At 48.8% G+C, this 27,019-nt stretch overlaps 1 protein-coding gene across 3 annotated transcripts; it reads right to left on the reverse strand.

The window, feature by feature from the left end:
- Window positions 1–30: 30 nt before the first annotated feature.
- Window positions 31–26,754, reverse strand: EIF4B (eukaryotic translation initiation factor 4B). Of its 3 annotated transcripts, none has more exons than XM_065419576.1 (16): window positions 26,690–26,754; window positions 25,154–25,235; window positions 16,870–17,013; window positions 15,847–16,055; window positions 11,351–11,467; window positions 11,091–11,145; window positions 10,427–10,567; window positions 8,771–8,893; window positions 8,119–8,298; window positions 7,700–7,937; window positions 6,863–6,972; window positions 6,091–6,307; window positions 5,662–5,726; window positions 3,821–3,920; window positions 2,690–2,762; window positions 31–2,245 (listed from the first exon to the last, which is right to left on the reverse strand). In XM_065419576.1, exons 2-16 carry the CDS (start codon window positions 25,203–25,205, stop codon window positions 2,165–2,167), a joined length of 1,905 nt encoding a protein of 634 aa, XP_065275648.1. In that variant the 5' UTR covers window positions 25,206–25,235; window positions 26,690–26,754; the 3' UTR covers window positions 31–2,164. The 3 variants fall into 3 exon arrangements, with proteins under 3 accessions (XP_065275648.1, XP_065275647.1, XP_065275649.1); XM_065419575.1 differs by having other exon boundaries at window positions 5,662–5,729; XM_065419577.1 differs by lacking the exon at window positions 25,154–25,235 and having other exon boundaries at window positions 5,662–5,729.
- Window positions 26,755–27,019: the final 265 nt, after the last annotated feature.

Below are 27,019 nucleotides of genomic sequence, written 5' to 3' on the forward strand. Positions count from 1 at the left end.
GAGAGACTTGCAAATGATTTGGGCCTTAGCGGGTATTTTAAAGATTAGCTTTATTTGGAGGAAACAAAAAAAAAAACAAAACAAAAAAACAAAAACCAAAAAGGGGATTTTACATAATAAAAGACATCTCCCAGGAAGTCCACTACAGATTACAAATCATTTTCATAGAAGATATTTTTGTACAAATTTTACATGTCTTCAGAATGTGTAAAACGCAACTCAATCAGTGTGACCCTGTCCCGACAGCAGAGGAGGGGGTGGGGAAGAGAATGCTTTTTTCAGATGCAATTTAGTGATAGTCACACCTCAAATACAGCCCCTGCGTTATCTAGACCTACGCAATACCGTGTTTGAAATTCAGCTCTGCTGTCCCGGCGGTGGTCCCCCTGTGGTACGTGTTGACCCCTCAGGTTTAAGGTTTTTTGAAACTAGCTAAAAAGTGACTGAAAACCAACCAACTGCAGCTTTACAATGCATCAAATCCAGCACCTGATAGAGAGAGCAGTGCTTTGTGAGTTTGCCCAGAAGAGAGAGATGGTCCTAAGTCACGAGCATTTGTGCAATTCTCCTCCCCCCAACTAAGGTAAAAAGGTGACAATTGCTGAATGGGTGCACACCTTGTCAATCAAAGAAGTATTGTCTGTTGTCTCGCAATCCAAATATGCTACACCATGAACGGGTTCTTTCTGAGAACCATATTATTTAGAAGGCGGTGAAACCCTCATACTGGCTTGACAATGCCATGAGATTACCACCACTCTGCCGTCAGCTCAGGAAACCTAGTGAGGGTGAATTAAAACGGCTAAAAAATTTAGAATCTGACTTTTAAGACCTTGCCAGTTTTAGGCCAGTGAATATTTAGGGACTGGAGAATCTCTCCTCAGTGGAAGTTTGGGTCAGGTATTCCCTGTACAAGGGCCTATGCCACCAATGCCGTCTGCCTGCTTGTCCAAGTGGAGTGAGTGAGTTGGACAAGCAGATGCAGAGGGGGCAGGAACACATTCTAGATGCACAGAGGTGCAGCCTGCTCCCTGCACCCAGAAACAGGCTTGAGGCCCATCTAGCCTGCCTTCCCGTGCATCTCGATAGCTCTACATGCCCAACCAGAAGAGGGAGCTCTCACTCAAGGAGAGGGGTGCTATTTAAAACGTGTGTGAAAGGGGTGACACCAGGTGATTAAAGAAGTGGGTAGAAGGTGGCTAAGGGGGGGAGAAGAGATTCCAAGAGAGACAGATACCAACCCATGGGAAGATGTCAGATCCTGAAAGTTTGTCAGTCCCAGCAGGGCTTGGAGGAGGGGAGCTGAGCGTTTGTGCCTCCAAAGGGAGGACTTTCACTACCTTGTTAGCATGCTTTGCTCTTTCCCAACTGACTGCTGTCTGAGGCTCTCCACTCCCCCAGGAGGCTGCCGCTGGTGTTCATCGGAAAGCCTGCCTGTTCTTTCCTGGATCAATTGGCCTGACATGGTACATCACTTTCAGAGACGAGTGTCAGGATTCGAAGCTCATTTCAGAGACGGGCACGGTTCAACACCCCCTCTCTACCTCAACGTCTCATCCCATCCTCCGCTGTTGGGACAGCAAGACAGTCTTCTCCTTCCCTAGTGCACTGGGTAATGCTTTGTATTGCACTGGGTTTTGGAAAGGAAGAGCTGGCCGCTTAAGGAAGGAAGCTAGAATAACCTCATGGACTAGATATCCTACCTTCAAAGTGATCATTTATTAAGGTAACATTGCAGAATTCATCCATTTAGGCTAGCAAGATGAGGGAGAAAAGCCAGTTCTTCCTTAATTAGCTGTCCTACTGCCCAATCTGCTCAGGCTTCTCCAAGACACCTGGCTGGCTAACATGTTAAGCGTCCACTCTAAGTGACAGGGCCTATGCTCAAGTCACACTGGAAACCACGCTGAGTCGCCCTTTTCTTTTTAAAACTTGCACTTCTCTCTCGCTACACTTTGCAGAGATTCTCCAGTTAGTTCAATACTTTAAAGGCTGCAGCAGCATGCAAGAGAAATGGTTTCCTTTTGTTTTTTAAAAAAAGTTTAAGAAAGGTCTCCAGGAGATGTTGAGTTTTACATTTTATTTCTGTCTCGTCTGGTTTGGTTTGCTTTTCCTATGTTCCTGGGTGGCGATCGGCTAGGAGACAGCGCAGGGTCTGGAGATTTTAATCAGTGTAATTGTCTTCCTCCACTTCATCTTCACCATCCACTGACAGAGCAGCGTACTTGCTAACGTAGCTGAACTTCTGCAAGAAATACAGCAGGTTAAACGGGGAATGAAACACCAGGTCAGCAACTCGGCAGCCTCTTTGTGACAGAGAGTTCAATAGCCTGACACTTCAGTTTGGATACATCATTTCATAGGAGAATCACACCCAGCTCCCACTACGTACCAAAGGGTTTTCGCTGTGGTTTTTAAATCAAGGTATTTATACCCCACGCCCCTTACCACAGTATGCGAGTACTTCCCAAACAATGAATTTACCTTCCCACATAAGAGGTAGAGGCAGAATAGCCTCATCTGACAGATGGGGAATAGAGAACAGGAGCAGTAGATGGCACTCGGGAAGTCCGTGATCGAACTGAGGTTTCTGAAGTCTCAGTCCAGCATCTTTAACTGCAAGGCCAGCCCTCCTCTCCCCACACGCTGCCCTGTGCTTCAAACAGCAGCTAGTAGATTAAATGCTTACAGAGGCTGTACTCTCGTCGGGCTTCTTTGGCTCAGATGCAGATTGCGAGTCATGATCGTTCTTGCTTTCTTTCCTGCAAGAGTCAGTTTCAGTTGAACAAGCGTTCATTTAGCTGGAGGAGTTGCCAATGGAGCCAGTGCGCCACTACCAGGCTACTGCTGTGCTCACAATAGGTGCACACTGGATTTGAAAGGGGTGCCAATCAAGGAGAAGAGAAAATGGCCAATTTCACGTCGAACGTACAGGCTAGCCATTGGAGTTTCACACAGCCTGGTTCTCAGCCCAGCGCTGACTGCTGACCAGACACAGCATGCATCAGTCCAGTCAAGGAGGGACACTAGCTTTATAGATCCTCTGCAGGGGAATTAAGTCTGCACGTGCCTACTTCTGGTGGCGAGGGAGGCTGTGTAGCTATTTTACTGACTACTGCTAGATGATTAGGAGCTTGGTAAGTGGACGAAGGAGGGAGTCCTGGCCCGTCCCTAAGGGCATGGCTAGTAACATGCTCAGCTCTCTGACGTCAGCCCTTTCACATAAAAGCCACCTGTATGAATGCTCTAGCAAAAACCCAGGGACTTAAATGAGAAGAGACGCATCATTGGGGCAGGGCAATGGGGGAGACGCTGACAAGGTGTCTAGGGAATGCAGGGGAAGACCTGAAGGGCTGGATTTTACCCTTCTGGTAAAGGCCCAAAATGAGCATTCTGAAGTTAGTGAGAACTAAAACCGAGGTCAGCTCAGGTGGTGCAGTGTTTTTAAAATACCTGGCACAGTCTATTGTAACAGACCACCCCGCCTCATGCCCAACTGGAGAACGAGGAGTCATGAGACCATTACACCAGCCAGTGCTTTGTGCTTCAGTTGGCAGTGGGTGCTGAACCAGGCAAAGCCGGCTCCCAGCATGGAAGCATCAGCATTAGCATTACCAACGAGGCAGTAACAGCTCAGTACACAGATTTAAGGCCTGACCCCAGCGCTGCAGACGGTCAGACACGCCACACCTGCCACTGGTTAGGTCAGAGGGGGCTGGTGCGGGACACTGGAATGCTGCTCAAATCTGAAGCAGTCGTTGAAATAGGCCTGGCGGGAGGAGAAGGGGAAGATGAGGCACCCCAAGACAGACAGACGTACCTATCTGAATCTTGCCAATGATCTCTACTGCCTCCGTCTCCTGGGCCACTTCGACCTTTTGGAACGCTCTCCTGCCCCTCCTCTGGTTTGTTCTCATCTCCTGAAGAAAAAAGGGGCCGATGAAACCTTCCCTCTCACTAACATCGCAAAATCTCAACCAACCACTTAAGGCCTGTGTATCTCAACAGTTCCAGTGCAGCGAGCTGGGGCGTACTAGCCTGCCGCGCACTAGATGTCGGGTGGACCCTACTGCTGCACACTCCAAGTTCTGTCGTGCGTTTTTAGCAAGCCCTTAGGCAGCCTGCGATACACATGGCACAACACTACCCCAAACAGCTTACAGACAAGGCCCAAAATCCATCTGAGCCTTCCTACTGCCTGTTACCTGCTCCTCCCTATTGGCTCCACAAGGGCTGGCTGTCCATGTTCGGAGGGATACCTATTCAGCTCAACTGGCCCCTTTGGCATTTCACTCTCCTAGTTTCTTTGCCTTCCTGCTTCCTCTTTTGTTTAGCGTGTCTTCTGTGACCCTCGGTTACTTAAGCAGCCTCCATGTCAAGTTAAGAATTTTAGGGTTCATCCATGACTTGCTTCTCCCTTTTACGAAAGCCTCTTTCTAGAACTCAGGGATCCCAAAGGCAGTTTTGAGTATCCCTTCCCCCATAAGTGGGGCCCTACCAAATTCATGGTCCATTTTAGTTAATTTCACAGTCATAGGATTTTAAAAATCGTAAATTTCATGCTGCTGCTGGCTGGGAGCCCAGCTCTGAAAGCAGAGCTGTGGCCGGCAGCAGTGTGGCACGGTACGGTATTGCCACCCTTACTTCTGCGCTGCTGCTGGCGGGGCGCTGCCTTCAGAGCTGAGCGCCTGCCCAACAGCAGCTGCTCTTTGGCCACCCAGCTCTGAAGGCAGCGCAGAAGTAAGGGTGGCCATACCACAACCCCCATAGAACAACCCTGTGATCCCCCCGAAACTCCCTTTTAGGGTCTGGACCCCCAATTTGAGAAACACTGGTCTCACCCATGAAATCTGTAGAGTATAGGGTAAAAGCACAAAAGACCAGATTTCACGGTCCATGACGTGTTTTTCATGGGTGTGAATTTGGTAGGGCCCTATCCAAGAGGATCTGAGGTCAATTACATTACTTGGAAGATGCTTCCTGAACCATCTCGCACATGCTACTTCAGACTAAGGCCTCTTTGTGCTTGCTCCAAAATGTGCTGTTTTCCAACAGCCTCCTACACAGGCCGTAGCCCGTGGCATTGTTACTGTCTCTACAGCAGGTAGAGGATCTGAATCTCTGTTCTCCTGGGCTGTTAATTCAGCACTTTTCAGGTTAATCCACCCCCAAACCAGTGAAGCCAGCATTGAGGCAGGAGGCTTTGGAGTCACAACAGCACGGGAAGTGAGGTTTCCCCAACCACAGAAACGCCAACAGAAATGCAGACTAGGGAGGGGTTACACTTTCAGACCCATGGCAGTTTTCCCTTTGCGGCTGGTCAAACATCTATGCGGACAAAGATGAGTGTTTGAATTCAGTCTGAAGGAACTGTCCATTTCTGCTCCCATCAATGCAGGGAGGAGACTGCTGCCCCCTACTGTCCAGCAGAGGAACAGCTTAAGGTCACTAGAACTTGAATCGAGTTTTTTACCCTTTGATCCTGCCGAGATCAATAAGCCATACGAACAATAGCAATTCCCAAACCTGGAACCACCCCTTAACTCCACAGTGCTAATGCCATAGAACTAAGGGCATCAAACCAGGGAGCAGCAGGGTTAGTCCACCTCAGTAATTCTCAACCCTTCTTGCCCTACAAGTGGAAACAAACCCTGACCGTACCTTTCCTGGGAGCACTCTTAGGTGGTGCTCTCTCCTCCGACAGCAGGGCTGGTGCTGCCTGGCTGCTGCTAGGAAAAAAAGAACAAAACGTGACCATCAGGGACGCTGCATCCTCTGACAGGTGCTTGGGATACTGCTGACTTTGAGAGCTATTTGCTTCTTGACGAACCTCAGCCTTGGGTTTTCAGCAGCCACATGTGGGTCATACAAGAACCAACCAGAAGCCCCAAAACCAGACTCAAACCTGAGGCCACTGCCTGAAGCTAAGCTCTACAAGGTGCATGCTGCATTCACCATTGTTTCAGTGGAGAACAGAACAGCAGCTTATCTCCACGGGAGTTTTAAGCTCCCTTCTGTAACTGGAGCTCCTTGCATGCATCTAGGGATGACAGATCAGACCCCGAGCAGGCACTCGGTACAAACACTCACCTTGTGGGAGAGTGCTGCTCCGTGTCAGAGCTCAGGGAGCGGGCAGGGGGGTTGCTGCTGCGTTTAACCCAGGCGTTCTCCTTCGGCGGTGGTGCTGGCATCACTTTCAGAGGGAGCTTCTCTTCCTTGGGGGTCTTGGAGGTGGGAGACGGGGCATCGTCCTCTTTGCTGAAGGTTTCATTTTCCAAGGACTTCTCGCTCTCCCTCCTTCGGGTGGCTGTAAAGACAGGAGATGGCAGTGAGCACAATGGACGTGGACAGGCAAGACTTCCCCCAAATGTATCTAGCCCAAGGGAGGTGGTCTGGACAGGTCCCCAATTATTCCAATCTGGGAAGCCCGGGTCATCGACCTTGACAGCCCCTTAACTATCACCTTAGGACTCTTGCCTGTCTGAGGCCAGCAGGTTTGACCTAAGATTGCCCACGAGTAACCTGACGAGAGGCTCTTGTGTAGCACATGACCAATAAAACCTGATTGCTAGAGCAGCCAGGACGCTAGGCCTCACATAGCACCTGCTCTGTTGCGGGACAGGATGAGGGTATGTTGATGATGGAGGCTGCACCAGAGGAGTCTGGTGAACAAGCGTTTGAGCATCACAGATGTTCTTGGTCCCGTGCAACCATCCACCGAATCTTGCTAGCGATCCTTCCCCACACGCAGCCTACACACGTGACGGGGCTTTCAACAGAAGTGGGGCTAAGCAGCCGACTTGGGAAACGAGTTGACAAAGACAGGCTTGCTCCAGGCTGACTCATCCCGTCCCTGACTTACTTCTTCCCGTTGGGCCAGTTCCCACGGACGGGCCTGTGCTCCCAGTCTGTGAGGACTCGCTCCCTGTCCGTGAGCGCTCCTGGTTCTCTTCACTACGCCAGCTGGGGTGTCTACAATAGAGAGGGGGAAGAAAGTCTGATCAAACCGTAATGTCCAGTAAGAACTGGGTGTGGGGCTGGAGGAGAGAGTGGGCAAAGGGCCCCTCTGCACCCCAAAGCTGGGGAAGGCAGTACAATTGCTTGGCGCTTCCCATCTGCTGATCTCAAGAGAGACAGCAAAGGAGGGCTATCACCACTACCTTTCTTTGACAGATGGGCAACGTGAAGCACAGAGAGTAAGATTTGCCCAAGGCGAAACTAGAACTCGTGTCTCAACTCCCAGGCCCATGCCCTACCCACTGGACAAGGCTGCCTCTCTTCAAAAGTCAGCCAAGAGAGAATCAAGCCCATCTTCTGACAATACAAGTCAAGAAGGTACAGCTGCCTCGGTGACTAGGACATAGCAGGAGCCCACTGCTAGGGCCGACCACTCCTTTTAGGTGTATGGAGCCGCCTGGAATTCTAACGAACGTATGGACTTTGACAACATTATTCCAAAGGATGAAAACCACCAGACATTGCAATATTACACAGGGGAACAGTCACATCTCCAGCACCCTTTATCAGAGGGGTACACAGCTTTGCAGGCGTGTTGAGGCTCAGCAACCTGGTATGTACAATTTAGAAGAAGGATGTGGTGAGAGGGGCAGTGTGCACACCACACAACCACCAGGTGCAGTCAGGCAGCTCACGTAGAGAGCTGCTCCCGATGGTGTTCCAGCCCCCTCCTGCCACCCACCTCTCTCGGGGCCGCCTTTCTAGCCTTGGTTTATCATCCTCCAGTTGACGCTGCAGCTTCTCCTGCTCCTTCTGTAGCCGCTCTTCCACTTCCCGCTCCCTTGCGGCCGTATCCACAGGCTTGGCACCCCCGAAGATAGAGGCTGCACGGCTGGACTGAGTGGCAGGGGCCACCGAGGAGTCTTCCTCCTTGGGGGCGCTGCGCGGTTTCAGGTTCAGTTTTGGCCTCTGAGTGGGACCTACATTGGATGAAGTGGACAGCGACTGAGGGCAAACGCCATGGGATCTGCTCAGAACAGGACCCCAGGAAGACCCAGCTGGGAAGAGAGAGGAGCACTGGGTGCACTGGCTACCAACCCTCCAAGCTCAGCTTCCTTCCAGCTGTTGAGCCCACCCCCTGAGAACAAGCAGAGCCTTTACCTCTATCATCGCGACGAACTTCATCCCGGGCGTAGTCATCCCGGGAGCTCCACCTGTCCACCCTGTCGTCCCTCCTTTCATAGCGATCTTCGTAACGGTCACCTCCCCCTCTGAAGTCATCGTCCCGACGGTACCCAGTGCCAAAGGCTCTCCGGCCACTGCCCACCCTGGAATCGTAGCCTACAGGAGGAGGAGAGGGAAAGCAGCGCTGGTCACGCCTGAGCAATGGAGCATTACACCAGAGGATGGTTGATGAAGTGCAGGAGAGGGAGGCCCCTCTAAGTTTACGCAACATTCCCCAAACAGGAAGACAAGAACAGGGCAATGGTGACCTGTACATGCGGCAGCCAACCCAACCTCTCTGGATCTGCTCAGCCAGTGGGCACTATGAAATGTAAGTATCAGGGCAGGTCGGTGCACATCATCTAGCACCAAGAGGATTAAGTGGACTGCAGCTCAGAGGCATACAATGAATGGCCTACCTTCCACCCCCCACTTCTAGAATGGGGAATAACAATAGACCTGGGAGCTGCACAACTGAAGTGGTTTGTCAATGGTTAGTGCAAGCTCTGGACAGAAACAGACTCCAATTGACGTGCAGTTTGATACCCTGATCCATCAGATCATAGGAAAGCCTCTGAAGCCATACTACCTCCTCTATCGTAGTCTCTACTACGGTCATCGTAACGATCTCTGCCCCCAAAGCGATCCATATCCCTGCGAGGGGCATCGCGATACCGGTCCGAATCGTTGTAACGATCGCGGTCCCGATACCCTATAGAGAGAAAGGAAGGTTACAGTACAAGGCAGGCAGTATTGAAGGACTATGCACTATTCCCAAAACACTGTGGCTTAGTCTACACTACAAAGTTAGGCTGATGTAAGGCAGTTTACATTGACCTAATGTTGCCCCTGCCAATGCAAGTCACCCACCACACCGATTTAATTCAACGTCCGCGAAAGGTGTTAACGCTTAAGCCAATGTAGTTAGGTCAACGCAGTGTCCATGTAGATAAATGTGTTGCTTACATCACCTGTTGCCTCCCGGGGCTAACAGCCGGAGCCCAAGCCCGGGGCTGATAGCTGCTGAGGGATTGAGGGGGTTGGGGAGAGGAGAGCCTGAGCTGTGGTCACCTCCTGGTAAGGGGATGTGGGGAGGGTGCAGCAGGGCTCCAGCTGTCAGCCTCAGGGGGGCAGGATTCCAGCTGTCAGAGCCCCACAATGTCAGTTAAATTGGTGCAAGTGCACCTGGTGAGAACGTGCACTGCCGACAGAAGGAGCACAGTGTGGACATTAAAAACGAATTAAACTACTGCGGTGGCTGTATGTCGTCTTAATTTTGTAGTGTAGACACGCCCTAAATTGACACACCGTCCCAAGGAGCTCAGTTGGCAAAGACTATACACAGTTCAATTCATTCCTCCCACCTTTGATCACTTGTTGAATCACATATTTCAGCAGACTGTCTACGGCACTTGGCCAATGGTACTGAAATGTCACCTACATTACCCTCAACGCCCCGGTACAGCAGGGAAGCATTATTACTCATTCTGCAGATGGGAAACAGAGGCACCGAGACGAACTTGCCCAGGGTCATATAACAAACATGTTGCAGAGCTGAGAGCAGGCCTCAGATCTCCTGGTCCCAGTCAAACACCTGAGCCTACCTACATAGAATGTGTCTGGCCTCCACCCAGTAACTGAATTGGTCACCATGTGCAGAGCTGAAAAGAAGCACGCTAGGATACCACGGTGATGCAGTTTTCCAGCAGACACCATCCGAAAAGGAAGGGTATCACTAGAGTATGAGGGGGACACAGGATCTGACTCCTCAAATCTGGGGATCTGCAGATCCACCTTAGGAAACCAATAAATTGCCACCCTCAGCAAATCCCAGAAGAAACCCAAGAGGAGGCGTGGAACTAACATTTCACAGGTAGTGTTTAGATCAGGGGTAGGCAACCTATGGCACGTGTGCCGAAGTCGGCACGCGAGCTGATTTTCAGTGGCACTCACGCTGCCCGGGTCCTGGCCACCGGTCCGGGGGGCTCTGCATTTTAATTTAATTTTAAATGAAGCTTCTTAAACATTTTAAAATCCTTATTTACTTTACATACAACAATAGTTTAGTTCTATATTATAGACTTATAGAAAGAGACCTTCTAAAAACGTTAAAACGTATTACTGGCACGCAAAACCTTAAATTAGAGTGAATAAATTAAGACTCGGCACACCACTTCTGAAAGGTTGCCGACCCCTGGTTTAAATACTATGATGGGCATAGAGGGAGGGTTCTCAGCCAACTCACGGTCTCCAAAGCTATCCTCGCTCCTGCGTGGAGGGTAATCATCAAAGCTATCAGTAGCAGGACGAGCCCTCCAGTCAGTCTCAAATCTCTCCGAGTCCCGGTTGCGATCACGATCTCTGCCAAAGGAGCGATCGTCCCTGTCTGCAGGAGGAAGGGAACCAGACAGTCGAGTCAGGCCTGCAAGGTCAAGTCTTCAAATGCCCAAGGGCTGAGCACCAAAGGGGAAATCCATGGATTTGAAATGCACTGAGACTAATACGACATCTCTGCGTTCGGCATGTTGCCTTGCAGTTAATACATCAATGGCAACAAGAACCTCTGACTGATGCTTTAGAAGGATGACAGGCCCAGCCAGATTCAAGGACAGTACGTGGGCGGTGGGGCAGAGGAGGGCTACCCCTTTAGCAAAGCGTGCAGGTGTGCAGAAGCCTGGGCCCTGCAGTGAGTCTGAGAACAGCACACATGAACAAGAAGGACTTGTATGCTGCCTTTGAACTATTTAGGTCAGAGGGAGGTAAGGCTGCCAGCCAGCTCTTCAGGAGCTCCAGTCCTAAGGCAGATTCAGTCATGAGGACAGTTGCCTTGCGGTGTGGTGCCTAATTTGTCAGCATTCAGTTTATCTGATCAGAGAAGAAAATTGCTACCTATTCCAGGCAGTTCTCACCTTTATCCTGAGCTTGATCAGCAACATCCACTCGTATCCTTCTGTTCCCTAGAGACTGAACACACAATACCAGATTCATTAGCCTTTCAGCCTGAGGATGTGGGGGTGCCTAGACAGTTTGTTCTAGGGAGATCTTTGAACACTTCGAGGCACAGTGTCCGTTAACCGGGCCCCAGAACACCCTGTGAAGCCACCTGGGGTCTGGAAGCAAGAGTTTTGGGAATTGCTTTGATCCCATTTCTTTGCAGGTTTCAACTCACCTCTTCATTGAGGCTCAGAGCCCGGAGCAAGGAGTCCAAGTCTTCAAACTCGGCATAACCAAAACCTTTCAACCTCTCCGGGTTAGTAGGTTCCCGGGGCAAACGCACAGCACTTATCTGCAGTCAATTGGGAACAGAAAGGAAGATTCTCATTAGAAGGGTCAGGATCCCTTGATGAGCGATGTAGAGGAAGACTGAATAGGATTGGGTTTAACTACACATTCATCTGGCAGTTCAAATCCATTGGAGAAGGCATGTGGTCTCCAAATATGAGATACTGAGTTATCCAAAGTCATGTGACTCAAATAAGATTTATGAATTAAGCAAGCCAGACAGCATAGTTCACTTGCAGGCAAATAAGAGGATTAGTATATCAGAAACAAATGGGCCTGGTTCCTGTTTAAAGTGCTATTGTCTGAGAACCCAGATAGTAGTTTGGAATGAAGAATTTGGCACTGGTAAATGGTGTCTGACCGTCAGCCCTGGAGACTGAAGGTCTTTATCCACAGAACAGGGAAAACACAGGCAGTGGTAGAGCAAGCTTTCTTGGCATTCCTGGTGAAAACAAGGTCTGCGAGTCTTTCAATCTTTAACCTCTGCTGAGAGCTACCAGCAGCAGAGACAACGGCTGCCCCTTCCTCCCCATTTCGCATAGGCCAAAGAAGAGCACTGATCAGAATTGACCTAGGCTGGGGTTAGAACTGGCAGCACAGGTCAGAACGCTTCACACTTACACAATCTGCAAAAGGATCTTTGCACAGGATAGCTCAGTGGTTTGCGCATTGGCCTGCTAAACCCAGGGTGGTGAGTTCAATCCTTGAGGGGGCCACTTAGGGATCTGGGGCAAAATTAGTACTTGGTCCTGCTAGTGAACGCAGGGGGCTGACTTGATGACCTTTCAAGGTCCCTTCCAGTTCTAGGAGATAGGATATATGCGCTCTCCCCACCCTGCAATGAATGCGCCCTATGAACCCCACCCATTTCCACAGCTTACTTAATCTTACCGGATAAGGTCCTCATCTAAGGCCAATTTCTGACCTGCTTCAATGGAAAGACCCTTCAAGCTAGATTATGGAAAACAGGAACAGCAGTTTTATTGCCAGCTGCACAATTAACTACAGATGACATCCCACTGCCAGGAAGTGCAGCTAACACAACGCTTACCATTAGGTTTGGGATGCAGAACTTAAACGAATATCACCGCTTACAGCACAGTTTGCTTCAAGTGGTAAATGTCACTTCAAAGGCTAAACCAAATTCTATCACATTAATGATTTCCACTTGATTAACCACTTCATCAGCACAGTTGCTCCCAGTTGTGCTTCCTGCTTAGAGAGAAACAGCACACAGCTCAAAGCCACAGCGTATTATCACAGTGGTTTGTGGAGGTTACACTTAAACAAGGAGCTCAAATTGTGTTCAGATAAGCCACATGTGACAAGCCATAGGCTTGATAAAGAATTACAGAAGCTGTTGGGCAGTGGTTAAGAGTGAATGATACGGGCAACGCTGCAGCTCAGCAAAGGAGGAAGGAAAAATTCTCACGATGGTCATTAAACTGACATCCCATATTTATTACGCGCGCACACACAACCCATTAATATTTCCCTATCGAATTTGCTCAGTTTGACTCCGTCAGAACAAGAGGTTTTTGCTGCTGGAAGAAAAAACATCACCTTGCCAGCTAGGGCAGCTCAGTGTTGTCTTTCGGAAGCATGGCCCACCACCACCAAAAGTACCTAGTCATTTGCTAATGCACCTAGGGTGTAAGTAAAGGATGGGGGCAAGTATTGGATGATTATAAGCAACAGAATGCCACGGAGATTGGTTGGCAGGAAATTAACAAGGCAGTCCCTTACTCTGAGGAGTAAAGATACCAATGAGTTCACCAACTGGTTACGTAAGGCTGTCACCTGTACCGCTACAGCTGTGCTGCTGTGTAAGGTCTCCCACGTAGACATTTTGCTGGCAGGAGAGAGCTCTCCTGTTGGCATAAACAAACCACCCCCAACAAGTGGCATTAGCTATGTCGGCAGGAGAGCCTCTCCTGCTGACACAGCGCTGTCCACATCATCACTTCCGCCGATTAAACTTATGTCAACTGACACGTTTTACCGACAAAAGTGGTAGTGTAGACAAAGCCTGATACAGTACATCGGTCACCTCTCAGAGGTACATTCACCATTGCCAGCCACCTAAAGCTACCGCGGCCTCTATAGATGGCGACACTGAAGCACAGCAAAGTCCTTCCCAAGACTGCCCAGCAAGACAGTGGCAGAACTGGGCCTGGGACTCCTGGGTTCTACTCCCAGCTCTGCCACAGATTAAGCCCCCATCCAGGAAGTGGTGAAGCACAGGAATGGGTTACCTAGGGAGGTGGTGGAATCTCCTTCCTTAGAGGTTTTTAAGGTCAGGCTTGACAAAGCCCTGGCTGGGATGATTTAGTTGGGGATTGGTCCTGCTTTGAGCAGGGGGTTGGACTAGATGACCTCCTGAGGTCCCTTCCAACCCTGATATTCTATGATATGTCTATGATATGTCTCACTCTTAGCCACTTACTAGACCTCATCTCTTCCTTATTCTTCCCATTTATTTTTCAGCTATGTGGAACTTGAGCATATGAGATGAGAAATGGCTTCTTCTCTGCATGCTAAGTATTCTAGGTCTTCGGCACAGCCCTAGGCTACTATATGCAGCAAGTGCTATGAAGTCTCTTGCAATGGCCAGGACACTGTGATGGACCCCCTGTTGTACTGTCATAGGCACCTTGCTCATGCAATGCCCTATCCTGCTCCCTCTGCCGAACAGGCTGGAGAGCAAGTTTGACTAGGGAGTGGAAGAGATCCCATCCCAGGGGCTGCCTAACCCTCAGCTGTTCTCACTCGGGCTCCCATCCGACTCATGGCTTGCTGCAGGAGTTTCACCCATCCTATTACTTCCAAGAAGGAGGGGATGCTGCATCAGTAGGCAGAACAAATGAGTTATAGATGCAAGCTGAAATGGACAAGAAATGCAAGCAATGTCATTTTGACCATAACAATCTGCTGTGAGCAGCGGAGCTCATCATCATGTGGGCAACATTCAGTTCAACACCCAACGGGATATCAAGTAATATTTCACATTGACCTTCAGCACCACTGTGATGCGTTATCATTTCAGGAAGGGGAAAGAATTTCCTACCTGTAATTCTCTCCCCTCCACCACCACTCCCCTCTATTCCAGGCCTTCCAAAAGAAGACCGTTTGAGCCTCCTGCTTGATTAGGACTGAATTAATAGTTCATAGCAATCTGCACTCCTCTTTAAAGCTGTTTCCTTCCTCAGTCAAGTTGCCACCCAGTCTAGCAAGTGCCACCGGTGAAACCCAGAAGAAACTCTCCTTCAGGCTGAACCTGTGGGACCCCGTCTGGCCTCTGGCTGTTCAGACTTTATGGGCATCTGAAGACTGGATTCCCAGAGTCCCACAGACCTTATGTAGTCCTGCTGGCAGCTAAGGGTTCATAGAGGAAGACAATCCCAAATTTGTACCCTAATGCCAAGGAGAAGATCCTCAGAAAGAGACTGACACAAACTGTTTCTGCCTTTGCTACCAGAACCAGGAGCTGCTTCCTTTATGTAAACAAGCTTGCTAAATCAACCACAGAAGCAGAAATCTCCTTGCTTGGTCTACAGACAGGAGGGGGACAGACTATCCATGGTGCGCAAGATAAAAGGCTTTCAAGAGTGGCTCTCCTGCTCAGTGGCCCTTGTTATGGAGAAGCCTGGGGCTCAGGCAACAAACCTTCTAAAAGATACTTGTCTTGTTAGAAGTCAACTTGTTCTTCTAGCTTCTGCGAGCGGCCTCAGCGGCTCTTAGCAGCGAATGGCTTGCAATGAATGCTTTTATGCTCTTGGGTGGGCCCCAGAAGACAATACTATTATGGGTATGTCTATGCTTTGCGCTGGGGTGCAATTCCCAGCTCAGGGAGACATACCCACGTTAGCTCTGATCAAGTTAGTGTGCTAAAAACAGCAGTCTAGCTGCAGCAGTGGAAGGGGCTAGCCGTCCCGAGTTCAGAGTCTGATAGAAAGCACATACTTGGGGTGGCTAGCTCCTCCCGCTGCATACATCTCCACTCTTTTTTAGCATGCTAGCTCAATCATGGGTGTATCTCCTTGTGCTGGAACTTATATCCCAGCTTGAAGTGTAGACACAGCCTCAGAATGTAACAGGACTGAGCGCCAAGGGCACAAACCATGCAGAAGTGGGATCCATACAGGCAATTCTGCCAGGAAAATTCTGGGCTTTACTCCTAACTCCATTCACTGTTTGGGTGATGTTGGACAAGTCATTTCAGTCTGTAGAACTGGTATAATATCACGAGCCTCTACAGGGTGCTGAGAGCTCAATAGATGAGAGCATTCCACAAGCCATAAATTACGTCCCACCTGCCTTCTGCTGCCACATGGCCCCTGTATGTGTCACACAAACTTAAAATTCTGCATAACAGATACTCACGTTGAGTCCTCTGAAGAAGTCCTTGATGGACTCTTCTGACACATCATAGGGCAAGTTTCCCAGAAAGGCAGTGTACGGGGGCGACTTTGGGAGACGGCTTCTGTCTATATTGGGTTCCCGAGCAGCCCGAGGTGCGGTGGGCAGGATGGACCGGTCAATTGGTGCGGCTCGGTACATATCATCATCATTACTATGCCAAGTGGTGGAAACTAGAAGAGAAATTTTGCACATGGTCAAGACATACTGAGCTAGTCCCCCAGAGAGTTTATAGATGTTGATGCCTCTCAGATCCCCTCTTCATTGGGATTGTTTGAATTTACTTGCAGCTCCCTCAGCTGTAAAATAAAGGTATTAAAGATGGTCAAGAAAAATGTTCAGCGCTATTATAAACAATCCCACAATTAAATTAAACTGTGTCATGTATTTTAGGGCACCTTTCCCCCAACATATCATAGCACATACGCTGCACAAAAACATGAGATCCAGCTAATGAACAAAACTGGATGAAGAAAAAAACCCAAGAGTCCAAGCTGGTGATAAAACGGGGACAAAATGGTCAAATACAGCAGACAGAAAAGTTTTCAGTGAGCTCTGAGTACAGCCAGTAAGGGACAGAGTCAGGGAATGAGCTACCTAGATGGAATCCCTGAATCAGGACATCTCTGCTGCGAGCCCCAGACCAAGCCTCAGATAAAGAAGAGAACTCAGCTGGTCTCTCAAAGGAGTTAGGTGTTACTAGTAGTGCCAAATACTAAGTGTCACTGAAAATTTTCGTTCTTTCCCCGTTGATGTACAAGACTCTCACAAATGCAGGGAAACTATATACAAAACGTGACAGTGAAACTGACCAAAGTACTGTCAAGTGCATTGTGAACAAGCTAAAAAAAAATTAAGGCACTTTTCCTGTAATCTTTTAGCTTCAAGATGTATTAACATCAGTAGGTTTCACTGACACACAAGCTATTCAGGGACAGTACCTAGAGACAGAATGCTAATAGTACGGAAACTTGGGAACGAACGTACCATCTCCTTCCAGGTCATCTGTTTCATCGGCCCAGCTGACTGGTTTTGGAATAAAGGTGGTTCCACCGCCACCACCGCTGCCACCATCCTCTGCCAGAAAGTCCGTCAGAGTAAGGGTTTTCCCCTTCTTGTTCTTCTTCTTAGCTGTTAAAGGGGAGAAGGGGACAGATGTGAGTAACATCTGGGCACAATTAATTCCATTAAGCAAGACAGGGAATGGAGGAGTTACTGCCCATCACGATGCCTACGGAGGCAAGTATCCTACATGCTCAGGAGGAGCAGGCAAAAATAACATATCACCTCTAGGCCAAACCTCATCAGCACAAAACCACACCCCACTATTCCCACAGACTGGGAGAACAAAAGCCATCCACTTGTTATATAGCATTAGACTGCCAGACTAGTCTATGGAGTTGAAAGACTTTTTATTCATGGGTCTCCACCATAACTTTTGTTGGGCATTTGACTCCTGCTATTTTAATTGGCATCTCTATGAACCGACACCAGAGGAATTCTCACTAGCACTTAGCATCTCTGGCTGTGGCTTGTGGCCTAAGGATTCAGGCCTATACTCAGTGGGAATGGGACAGAGAAAAGACCCGTTTTGCTGTTCTCTTCAGGACCCTTCTGATAGATTGGATTTAAATTAAAAATCTCACTTTGAATCTTCCCCACTTTTTTCCTAGCCCTTGTTAGGACAGATGGACCTCTCTACTTTCATTCCTTTGTCCCAGAGCATCCCTTAGCTACACGAATTACAGCGACACCCACAACCTCTACTTAGAATGGACAATTATTCGAAGGCCTCTGTGACCCTCCTGTGAAAAGTCTACAGCCCCACGCATTCTACTTGTGCTGGGAGTTCCTGGCTTCTAAGTGAGTAATATACTATTGCCAACAAGGTGGCTGAAATGCTATTGTGAGAGAAGCATGCAGGTCACCTGAACTATGAGAGCGACTGGACGCTCTGGTAGGACTGTATCCCATTTGAACCCTTTCACGGTCTATTTTACGGAGGAAGGATGGTCTAGTGGTCAGTGCTAACCAATTCCCTGATCTGCTACAGGCTTCACATGACAAGTTACTGAGGTCTGGTCTAATTTTTGTGTAGATTGACCTAGCTACATCACTCAGGGCTGTGAAAAATGTCAGTGTAAACATGGCTAGGTCAACTGGAGAATTCTTCCATTGACCTCGCTAAACCACTTTTCCAAGAGGCAGTAGTACATCGACAGAAAAAACCTTCCGTTGATGTAGGAAGTGTCTATGCTACAGTTGGCACAGCTTGCAGTGCCGACATGGGAACCGAAGCACAGAGATTCAGGCCATCTGTAAAACAGGATAACAGCAATGCTCTGCCTCACACAGAGGTTGTGAGGAGAAATGCATTTAAGACTGAGATGCTCAGATACTATGGTGACGGTGGCAAGAAAGTTCCTTAGATAGGTTTAAGTGCACTCAAATATGCAATGAGTCTGGTATTCTATACATGCAACGAGGGAGATCAGCTATTCTGAAAGCCTGACAGCTACATTTCTTGTGTTTTAAAACTAACTTTAATTGTACACCTGGGCAACTTCTATTTTGTTTACATTAACAAAAAGACTAACACACTAATCAGGTACTTGCACAGGCATAGACAGAACTATGCAACTGAACAATGAAATGACAGCACAAAACCACCCCGTGGTAACACCGAGATCACGTTTGTTATTTGGTAACCAGCACAGCATCGCACATTTAGTGGAAATCTGTGCCGTGCATGTGCAAAGCAAGAGCATAATTCCTTACTGATCCCCTATACATAATTCCTTACTGATCCCCTATACACACACTCACAAAATAACCCACCTTGAAAGATTCAGCTTTTCAACTGCAGCATGTGAATTATGTATGTACAAGACAACTCAATATGGGTTTCTGTGGTGGCAAAAGACCAAAGCAAAAAAACAAAAGAGATTTTCACCTGCATATAACTCAAAACTAGTAAGCAATTTCCTTAAACTTTCAAAACGCCACCTTAAGGCCAAAAACAAGCAAGGATGAGAGTTAATGGAAACTGGACATTTTAAAATGGGGAAGTTGATGGAATTCTAATAAACTTGGCTTGAGTTTTCAAAAACAACGAGTGATTTTGGGTTCTCAACTTGAGACATTTTACAGGTGCTCAATTTTCTGTGGACAGATGCTCAACACCTCTGAGAGTCAGGCCCTTCCAAAGTATCTCAAGTTGAGCATCCAAAACCACTGATAAATGTAGGCCTCTCTCTTTAGTAGTTGCTACAATAAACTTTAGTAGAAGCATTGCTGCATTTCGTACAGATCTCTTACCAACCTTCTGGCAGGGGAATGAAAAACTGATCTCTGTATTGTGACAATTAGTACCTTTCAATAAATGCATTTTATGAAAAATAGCTCTTACTAGCTTTCAAATACGTTCTGCAACTGCCAATATACCAGCCCTTGTCTACCATTCTCTTGGGTACAAGCAGGGAACTGCTCACTGACAGCACAGAAAATGTTTCTTCTTCAGGTGGATGAGGATCAATATTATGACTGCAAATTGGCTACAAGCATGTAGCTGTATAGCCCCTAGCACTAAGTTGTGGCTGCACAATGAATATCCGATAATACCTTCCCTATTCCCCAACCCTATTCCCCACCTTTCAGCACACCGGATTTACTTTGTAACCCCATATTCCCCTTTGGTCTCAATCCAGATTGTAGCATAGCAAGCAGCCTCACCCCTGCAATTTTAGCTCTCTGCTGCAACTCCTGGGACACTGTGCCCTACAGAACACCTAAACTCCCTGGGCATCCAAGAATATCTACAGAAAAGTCACTGCCCAGAATGGCCACAGACATTTTAAGCCATGCTCTCCACAGGGTCTTCATCCCGAGTGTCTTCTACCAACACCCAGGGAGGGGCACAGAATAGGCACACTCTTTTTGCTCAGCAGTTTTGTTGTTTGCTCTGAATCTAATTTGACATTCCTGGAAACCTTCCCTTTATTTTAAGCTTCAGCAAACAACCTGGAAGACTTTCTGCTATGGGCTGTCAGAGCAGTGTAACCACATGCGTCCAAAGGAGCCCTATCAGCTGCTTCTCTTTAACCACCTGAGGAAAAAAAAAAAAAAAGAGACAAGCTTGGAAAGCCTGCCAGTCTGCAGTGAAATGCTGCCATCATAAGTAGACGGATATCAATATTTTTGCTCCTACAGGCCAATAACCTGGCAGCAACCAATTTTACAGCCTCCCATCCATGTTGCCAGTTGTGCACAAGAACGTAGACTCTGAACATGGGCAGGTTCCACAGATTACTGCCAGATGATAACAGGGCATGCCACGGCCCAGACCATCAGGCTTCTCTCATCCACCCAGTCAGTAAGTCACCCAGTGAAATACTGTGTGATAAGATTAGCCAGGTCCTAGGAGGCTCTTTAGAATTCCCCTTAGGCTGGTCAGAGCAGGTATTACTTGTAGCACTTCCTACACTGATGCAAAGCTTTCCAAATCACCAATGGCTTTCATGGGGGCGGTAAAGAAGTCATATGAGCAAGCTTACCCATCACCAGCGTTCATTCAGTGTCTTAAAGAATGTGTCTTTAAAATGGAGTTTCCAGATCACGCGCTGGTTTAAACCTACACACTAGGCAGAGGATGTGTTCAGCATTAATAAGTTTAGCAATGTGGAATGACACAGAACCCATACTGGGATTGTAGGATGCAGGTCTGCTCTCTCCTTTGGCTTCTACTAGCTCCTTGAGGACGTTCCAGCTTTGAGCTTCAGCCTTTAGTGCCCCCTGTGCATGCCTTATGGAGCCTGGACCTCAAGGATTTCACTGTGCCCATCTTCACAGGCAGGCTCACATCCAAGTATTTTCATTAGCTGGGCCAGATTATTCCTCCACCCAAATGATAGGAAGGAATGCCATTGAAGCCAGAATGGTATAAAATTGGTGAGAGGGGAATCAGACCGCTAAGCTAGGGCCATCTGGTCCCAGGGACATCAGTGGGACTTCTGCAGAAGATCAAGGGTAGGCCACTGCATTCAGCATCACACAAAGGACACCTTTAGGGGTACCTGCTGTGTTTCTATTCGTTCCCCTTCTTTCTGCTCCCACCTCCCTACCTCCTCCTGCCTCTGTTCCGCCCAGGCTTGGAGACTGCTTGATATTTTCTATTGGGAGGGAGGGTCTTTGCATGACTATTTCTCCTCCAGCAGCTCCCAAGAAATCTATTTCTCTGCAACCTGCCCAGCTTTCCCTACCAGCATACCGAGGGAGTCCAGCACCACCTAATTTTTCTTCCCTCTCTCAAGCAGTGGCTCGCTCGACTGCTCACAACATTAAACAACTACACTGCTTACAGCTGCATATAATCTTCTCAAGTAAGTTTGACTACAGGGCACTTCCCATGCCCTACCGGGCAGCTCAATATATGAAATGAATTGGTTCAGACGTAGCAGCTTTAAGTAAGTTTACTTACTTTCCTCTGCTGCCTGCATGGTAACTGGGCAGATCCTGAACAAAGATACATGGCATTTGCTTGAACTGCTCGTCCTTCTCACTTTCCTCCCCCCCCCCCAGCCCACTCTAGAGTCTAAATCCTGCAGCAAAGCCACATGGTCCTTTTTTTATTAAACCACCTCATTTTGTTGCCATGGAAGCAACTGTGAAATCACAGATTCAGCATTATGACTTCATGGCTAGGCCAAGAGGAGGAGGGGGAAAAACCCTGAGGCACAGGCAGTTTTGACCTCAAGCAAGATGGGAAATGGGCTTGGAGCCTTAAAACTCCTCCAGCCTTGCAGGTTGAGTTCCAAGGAGTAACAGTGAGCTCCAGTTAATAAGACATTCAGTTCCTATGGCCAGGAGGAATTTTGAGGTGCCAGGACGATAAACATATAGGGTAGATTCTCCTATCCCATTTTGCTAGCCCCTATTTTAATCCATCACCTATGAAGCCCACCCTGCAGTTACTATCCTCCTAGCAGAGATCTTACCCAGTGCTTTCTTATCAGTAGATCTCAAAGCACTTTACAAAGGAAGTATCATTATCCAAATTTTACAGGTGAGGAAACTGAGGCAGGGAGCGAGGAAGCTACTTACCCAAGGCCACAGCCAGCAATGAAACTCAGGCCCCAAATCCCAATCCAATGCACTATTCACTAAGCCATACTGCCTTTTCCAGAGCCCCTCAACAGCACTCAGGGCTGGCCTACACCACAAAGTTCGGTTGGCTTAACTACATCGCTCAGGGCTGCGAAGTTTCATTCCTTGTGCAATGTAATTAAGCCAGCCTCAGTTGCAGTGTAGATACCACTAGGTTGACAGAGGAATTCTTCCTCTGGGAGAGGTGGATTTACTACTGCAATGAATAGGGTTTTTCCATTGCTGCAGTTAAGTGTCTGCTTTCCAGCATGGCCGCCTCACTGCTGTAGCATTTCTAGTGTAGATGTACCCTCAGTCATCCAGACGAGTCAGAGGCATCTACACAGAGTCCATGCTGACTATGGAAGTATCACTCTTACATAGCAGCAGTGATTAATATTTGATCACAGGGCCAGCCCACTTTGCACTCTACCTAGAATAATGCCCTATACCCAAAATCTGTCAGAAGTAAGTGATTAATGGAGAGTCTATATAATTTACTGGAACTATTTGAGTACAGAGGCACAGGTTTATTGCTTCCTCCCTCCCCCATCACTCAAATGATATCGCCGGCATCCCCCTACTTCACTGCAAACATCTCTTTTCTTTCAGGTTGCCTTCTGCTCTACCTTCTCAATTCCTGTCACACACCTAATTCAGCGACCAGACTTCCAGACACTGCGCAGAACATGGCCTCACCAGTGACTAAAACAGCACTATAGATAATTAGATCTAAATGAGAAATGTCTACCCTGGGGTGAGCTTTAGAAGTTCATAGCCACTGTATTAGCCGCTCAGTTTACAAAATGTAGTTATTTTAAAGGTGGTCACTCAAAATCCACATGCTGCTACCTATGCAGCTTTGGAGTCTTCCAGAAAACCTCAGGGGTAAAGGTTGCATGATGTTTAAGGTGACCCTCTTGATGCAGCAGAAGAAATTGAAAAGACTCCAAAGTGCCCCCCCTTCCTGCAAAATGCTCTAGTCTGATGTCTATCGTATAGTCCGGGAATGCTATTGCTGAGTATGGCAAGCAGGGGTTGCAAGAGCTCTTGCAAATGAGGATGACAGGGGAATCTAGCTAACCTTTAAGAACTATCAATTGTTAAAGCACTGGAGTCTACAAGGACTGAGAATTAAAATTGGGTTAGTCCTCTAGGACGGTTAAAGTTCAGTTTGTCAGGGGTAAACTCATGGAATTAGGACATGGGCCAAGAACTGGCAGCTCAGCAGTAGCGACATACTGCAGTGACTGTCTTGGAAAATGAGGCTGAAGTGCCCTCCTGCTGTAGGCGAGTATTGCTCAGAAAGAAAGTAGCTGAAGGTGTGTTTCATGCATGTTCCCACCCCCCAAGGACGTCTACTTGGTGTCAATGATTGGTTGCTAAATGACAGCAAATGCACTGCTAACTAGAGCAGACGCTGCATTCATAAAACCTGCAGGCTGGCTGTTTGCTCAATTTGCATCAAATGGCTGACACGTCACAGGCAGGAATGAACAGTATGAAGCAACTTCTGTTGCTGAACGCAGCGCTGCTTATGCATCAATGAACCTGTCAAAACCTCATATGGCTCAGGAAGAACAATGCAGGGAACGCCACCTGGACAAAAGAAGCCCTTTCTTGCCAGTTGTGGATTTCCAATAAGGCCAGTATTTGCCTCCTTGATATGAGCAGAAGCTGCTATCTCCAAACTAGGCACCAGTTATACCTGGGAGCACCAAGCCCTCCAAGAGTGTTTTCTTAACATCTTGCTGTTGGAACTGGAATCAGAATTTACCCAGCTGCTATATACAAACAAAAATCATGCTACTGCTCTACTCAAACTTAGCTTATTGAAACATTACCATTATTAAGAGATGTACAGGCACTTGTACAGAGATCTATGTTTTATTAATGCAGCTTTGTAAAACTGTTGGGAAATTTGATCAGCCTAGGCACAAAGCCTATTTGCTTATCCTTTGATACAATGTTGAAAATGCTAGGTTTTTTTTTTTTTTTAAACTTATCCCAGCAAATGTGAAAATAAAAATTCAAGGCAGAATTAGTATATTGTAAGTATTATATTTAATGTTGCTCTAAATGAGTGACTTAAGAGATTTTGTGTGTTTCATCACTTTCCCTTATCCTTAAGCTCAAAGCAATATTTTGCTTTTTGGGGTGCACCAATGCATAAGCACATCATGGGCTCAGGTTGTAGTCAGCTACAGACCTGTTTGTGCAAACACCTAGGGGAGAGGCAGGTATTTCTGCCTCAAACTGCTTGCTATGAAATATGGGACCTTACAGTTCTGCTGGTGGAACTCCAAATGGCATCTGCAAATTCAGAGTGTTTCAGTTTTGCTTAACTATCCTTATCCATGCCCCCTGACATTTCAGTCATACAGAGAGCAATGTTATTGCAGTTCAGATGGGATGTAGTTGGTTGTGTACTTAACTCAGAAAGATGAAATATTACTCATTTTAGATGAAAAGTGAGTGAAGTGAAGAAAATTGCCCGAACAGTTATACTCATGCCTTGACCTTTCCTACATGTCAAACACTGCACTTACCATCCTATGAAAAATAAATGCAACAAAACACACACATTCTGCTGCCTTTTCTCTAGGGAACTGAATGGGACACAGCCGACCGAATTAGTACCAATGGACTCCTAGTAACAGCTAAGGCTTTTTTGGTTACTGTCATCGGAAGTGTAACCAGTGAGATAAGAGACAGAAGCCAGTTTATTTTAAAAGCTCTCCGCCTAGTTAACTGCAGAACCTCCGTATAACCCTAAAACAAAGGCATCCTGACTCAATAGCTACAGACCCCTCAGTTCCTAATGGAGCAATACTGGCTGAGTGCCAGGAAGAGTCCAACAGAGTAAAGCCAATCTTTCACATAAATTAATGGGAGACCCATTGTTCCAGACAGGGTAAGACTATATTTAAATCATGGAGCTTCCCCCACCCCCAAACAAACAGGCCTTTAGCTCCAGAGAGGTTTTCTAAATGAATAGCAGCATTTGTTGAAGGAATATTCCAAAGGGATAACTTGCAATAAGGGGTGTGTGATTAAACTCTTCAGCATGGGGTCTTGGGTTCAGAGGGTTAGAAAGAAGAGCCCTGCTAGGAGATTCAAGGGTACGTACCTTCCAGCTTATTTTGGATAATACCTGCAGATAATGGTGCAGTCTGGTGCATTTCAAAGGCATATAAAAGTCACTCTTCAGACTAAGACAGTAATAGAAATTCAAGTTCAACATCAGCCAGGGAGGTAAATGAATCTCAACAGCAGAGAAAGCCCTTCCAGTTTAGAACTGCCAAATCTTTCACCTTTTATTCTGAAGGGAAGGTAAATACTGCAATGCTTTTTCCCACCCCTCCTGGATTCTGTCCTGACCCTATGCACCATATTAGAAATACAAGGCAGACAAACCCCATTTCCTGCAGTAGAAGGGGCACTGAATCCCTACCACCCAGGACACAGGGCCGGGACAGCAGCAGATCCTGCCTGGGGGAGGGAGAACTCTACAGAGCAAGAGGAAGGGTGTTGCAACAGGGCCAGGCAAAATGGCGTGGGGCAAAGATGTGTTCAAGAGGGGGGTGCAACCTCCCAGGAGAGGGTCTGCCCAACTCGCTGAGGACAGAGATAAGAGATGCAAACTAGTGAGGATCTGATCTGTGGCGAGTGCACAGCCTGGGCTGGGCTGTCCTTTTCTCCCCTGAGAAAGGGACCATGTGGGCAAACTGCACCCTCTGGTCCCTGGGGTGTGCGTGGAGCTTCACATTCCCCTCATCAGGGCAGGGGGTGAGGCAGGAGCGACACCCAGCACTGGGGGCAGGCCGCAGCCCCCCCCCAAGGCGTTCTATGCAGAGTGGTCAGGCCACACCCCTTAGTTTTGGGGTGGGGGAGAAATCAGGGGTACCCTGCACCCCCTGCCCTGTCCTGGGGGAGATGCTGCAGCACTGAGGGAACTCGGGGGCAGCCCCCCCCCCCCCCCCGCTGTCTGGGGGGCCCCCACGTGGCGGTGGGGAACTTCTGGTCTGTCCGGGGTGGGGGGACTGGGCAGCGGAGCGGGGAAGGGGTGCGCACACTGACAGGGCCTGGTACCCCGCCCTCTCCCAGGAGAGATGGGCCCGCGCACGCACCCAGGCTGGGCACCGCCCGCAGCCAGTGGCTGTTCCACCCCCCACCCCCCCCCGATCACCAGCGCACCCACGTGGGTGCCGCCCAGTCTCCTTCTTCCTCTCTCCGTGTCCGCTCCCGCCCCCCAAGCTAGCCAATCCCTGCGCTTGCGCAGTCACGCGACCGAAGGTTCCATCTGGCTCCCCCGTCAATCACCGGCGGCGCGAGCCGCCCCTCCCCCAGCTGCCCCCCCCTTACGGTAGGATGGCGCGCGCCGCGGCTCCGAACGTTTCGGGATGGAACGTTCCGAGCCGCGGCGCGCTCGCCCCGGCTGACTGGGGAGGGGGACAGTGCGCGCGCACGCCGGCGAGGCCTGAGGGGAGGGGCGCGCGCGGGCGATCCCTGCGTGGAGGAGAAGACAGACAGGATTCGCCTCGGTCGGGCCGGGAAGGGCGAGGGTCGGGCCGGGGCGAGGAAGCGGGTAGAGTCCTCGGGCCGGAGGATGGACCCGGGCCCGGCTCAGGTCTCAAGGGCCCGGAGGCCGCCGAGCACCACTCACCTGAAGCCGCCATGTTGGGCAGAGGGAGAGAAGGCAAAGGACCCGGATGGCGCCGTCACGTGACTATAGCGAGGCAAAAGCCCTCCTCCCGAAGGGGCGGGGCTCCAGGGGGGAAAGGGGAGGGAGCGCGGTTGATTCTGCGATTCCGGGCGATGCAGATCAAATCCCAGGGCAGCGCAGCGGGCGGGCGAAGGCACGAAAATAACGAGGGGGGGGGGGGAATTCTTCGTTTAGCATCGCCGCACGCTCTCGATTTTCTGACGCCAAGATGGGGAGCTGGAATTGCCACGGTTGTGGGGCTGTCAGTAGTGCTCGCCCCCCACCCGGGGC

Source organism: Emys orbicularis, chromosome 19 (assembly GCF_028017835.1).
Source record: "Emys orbicularis isolate rEmyOrb1 chromosome 19, rEmyOrb1.hap1, whole genome shotgun sequence".
NCBI lineage: Eukaryota > Metazoa > Chordata > Testudines > Emydidae > Emys > Emys orbicularis.

Bases quoted from the DNA above. Each gene is read 5' to 3' on its own strand.
- EIF4B (XM_065419575.1), bottom strand. From the start codon at position 25,205: ATGCACCAGACTGCACCATTATCTGCAGGTATTATCCAAAATAAGCTG. The intron at 17,014-25,153 runs GTACGTACCCTT...CCCCTTTAACAG, and splicing joins TATCCAAAATAAGCTGGAAG to CTAAGAAGAAGAACAAGAAG. The intron at 8,299-8,770 runs GTAGTATGGCTT...CTCCTCCTGTAG, and splicing joins TAGAGACTACGATAGAGGAG to GCTACGATTCCAGGGTGGGC.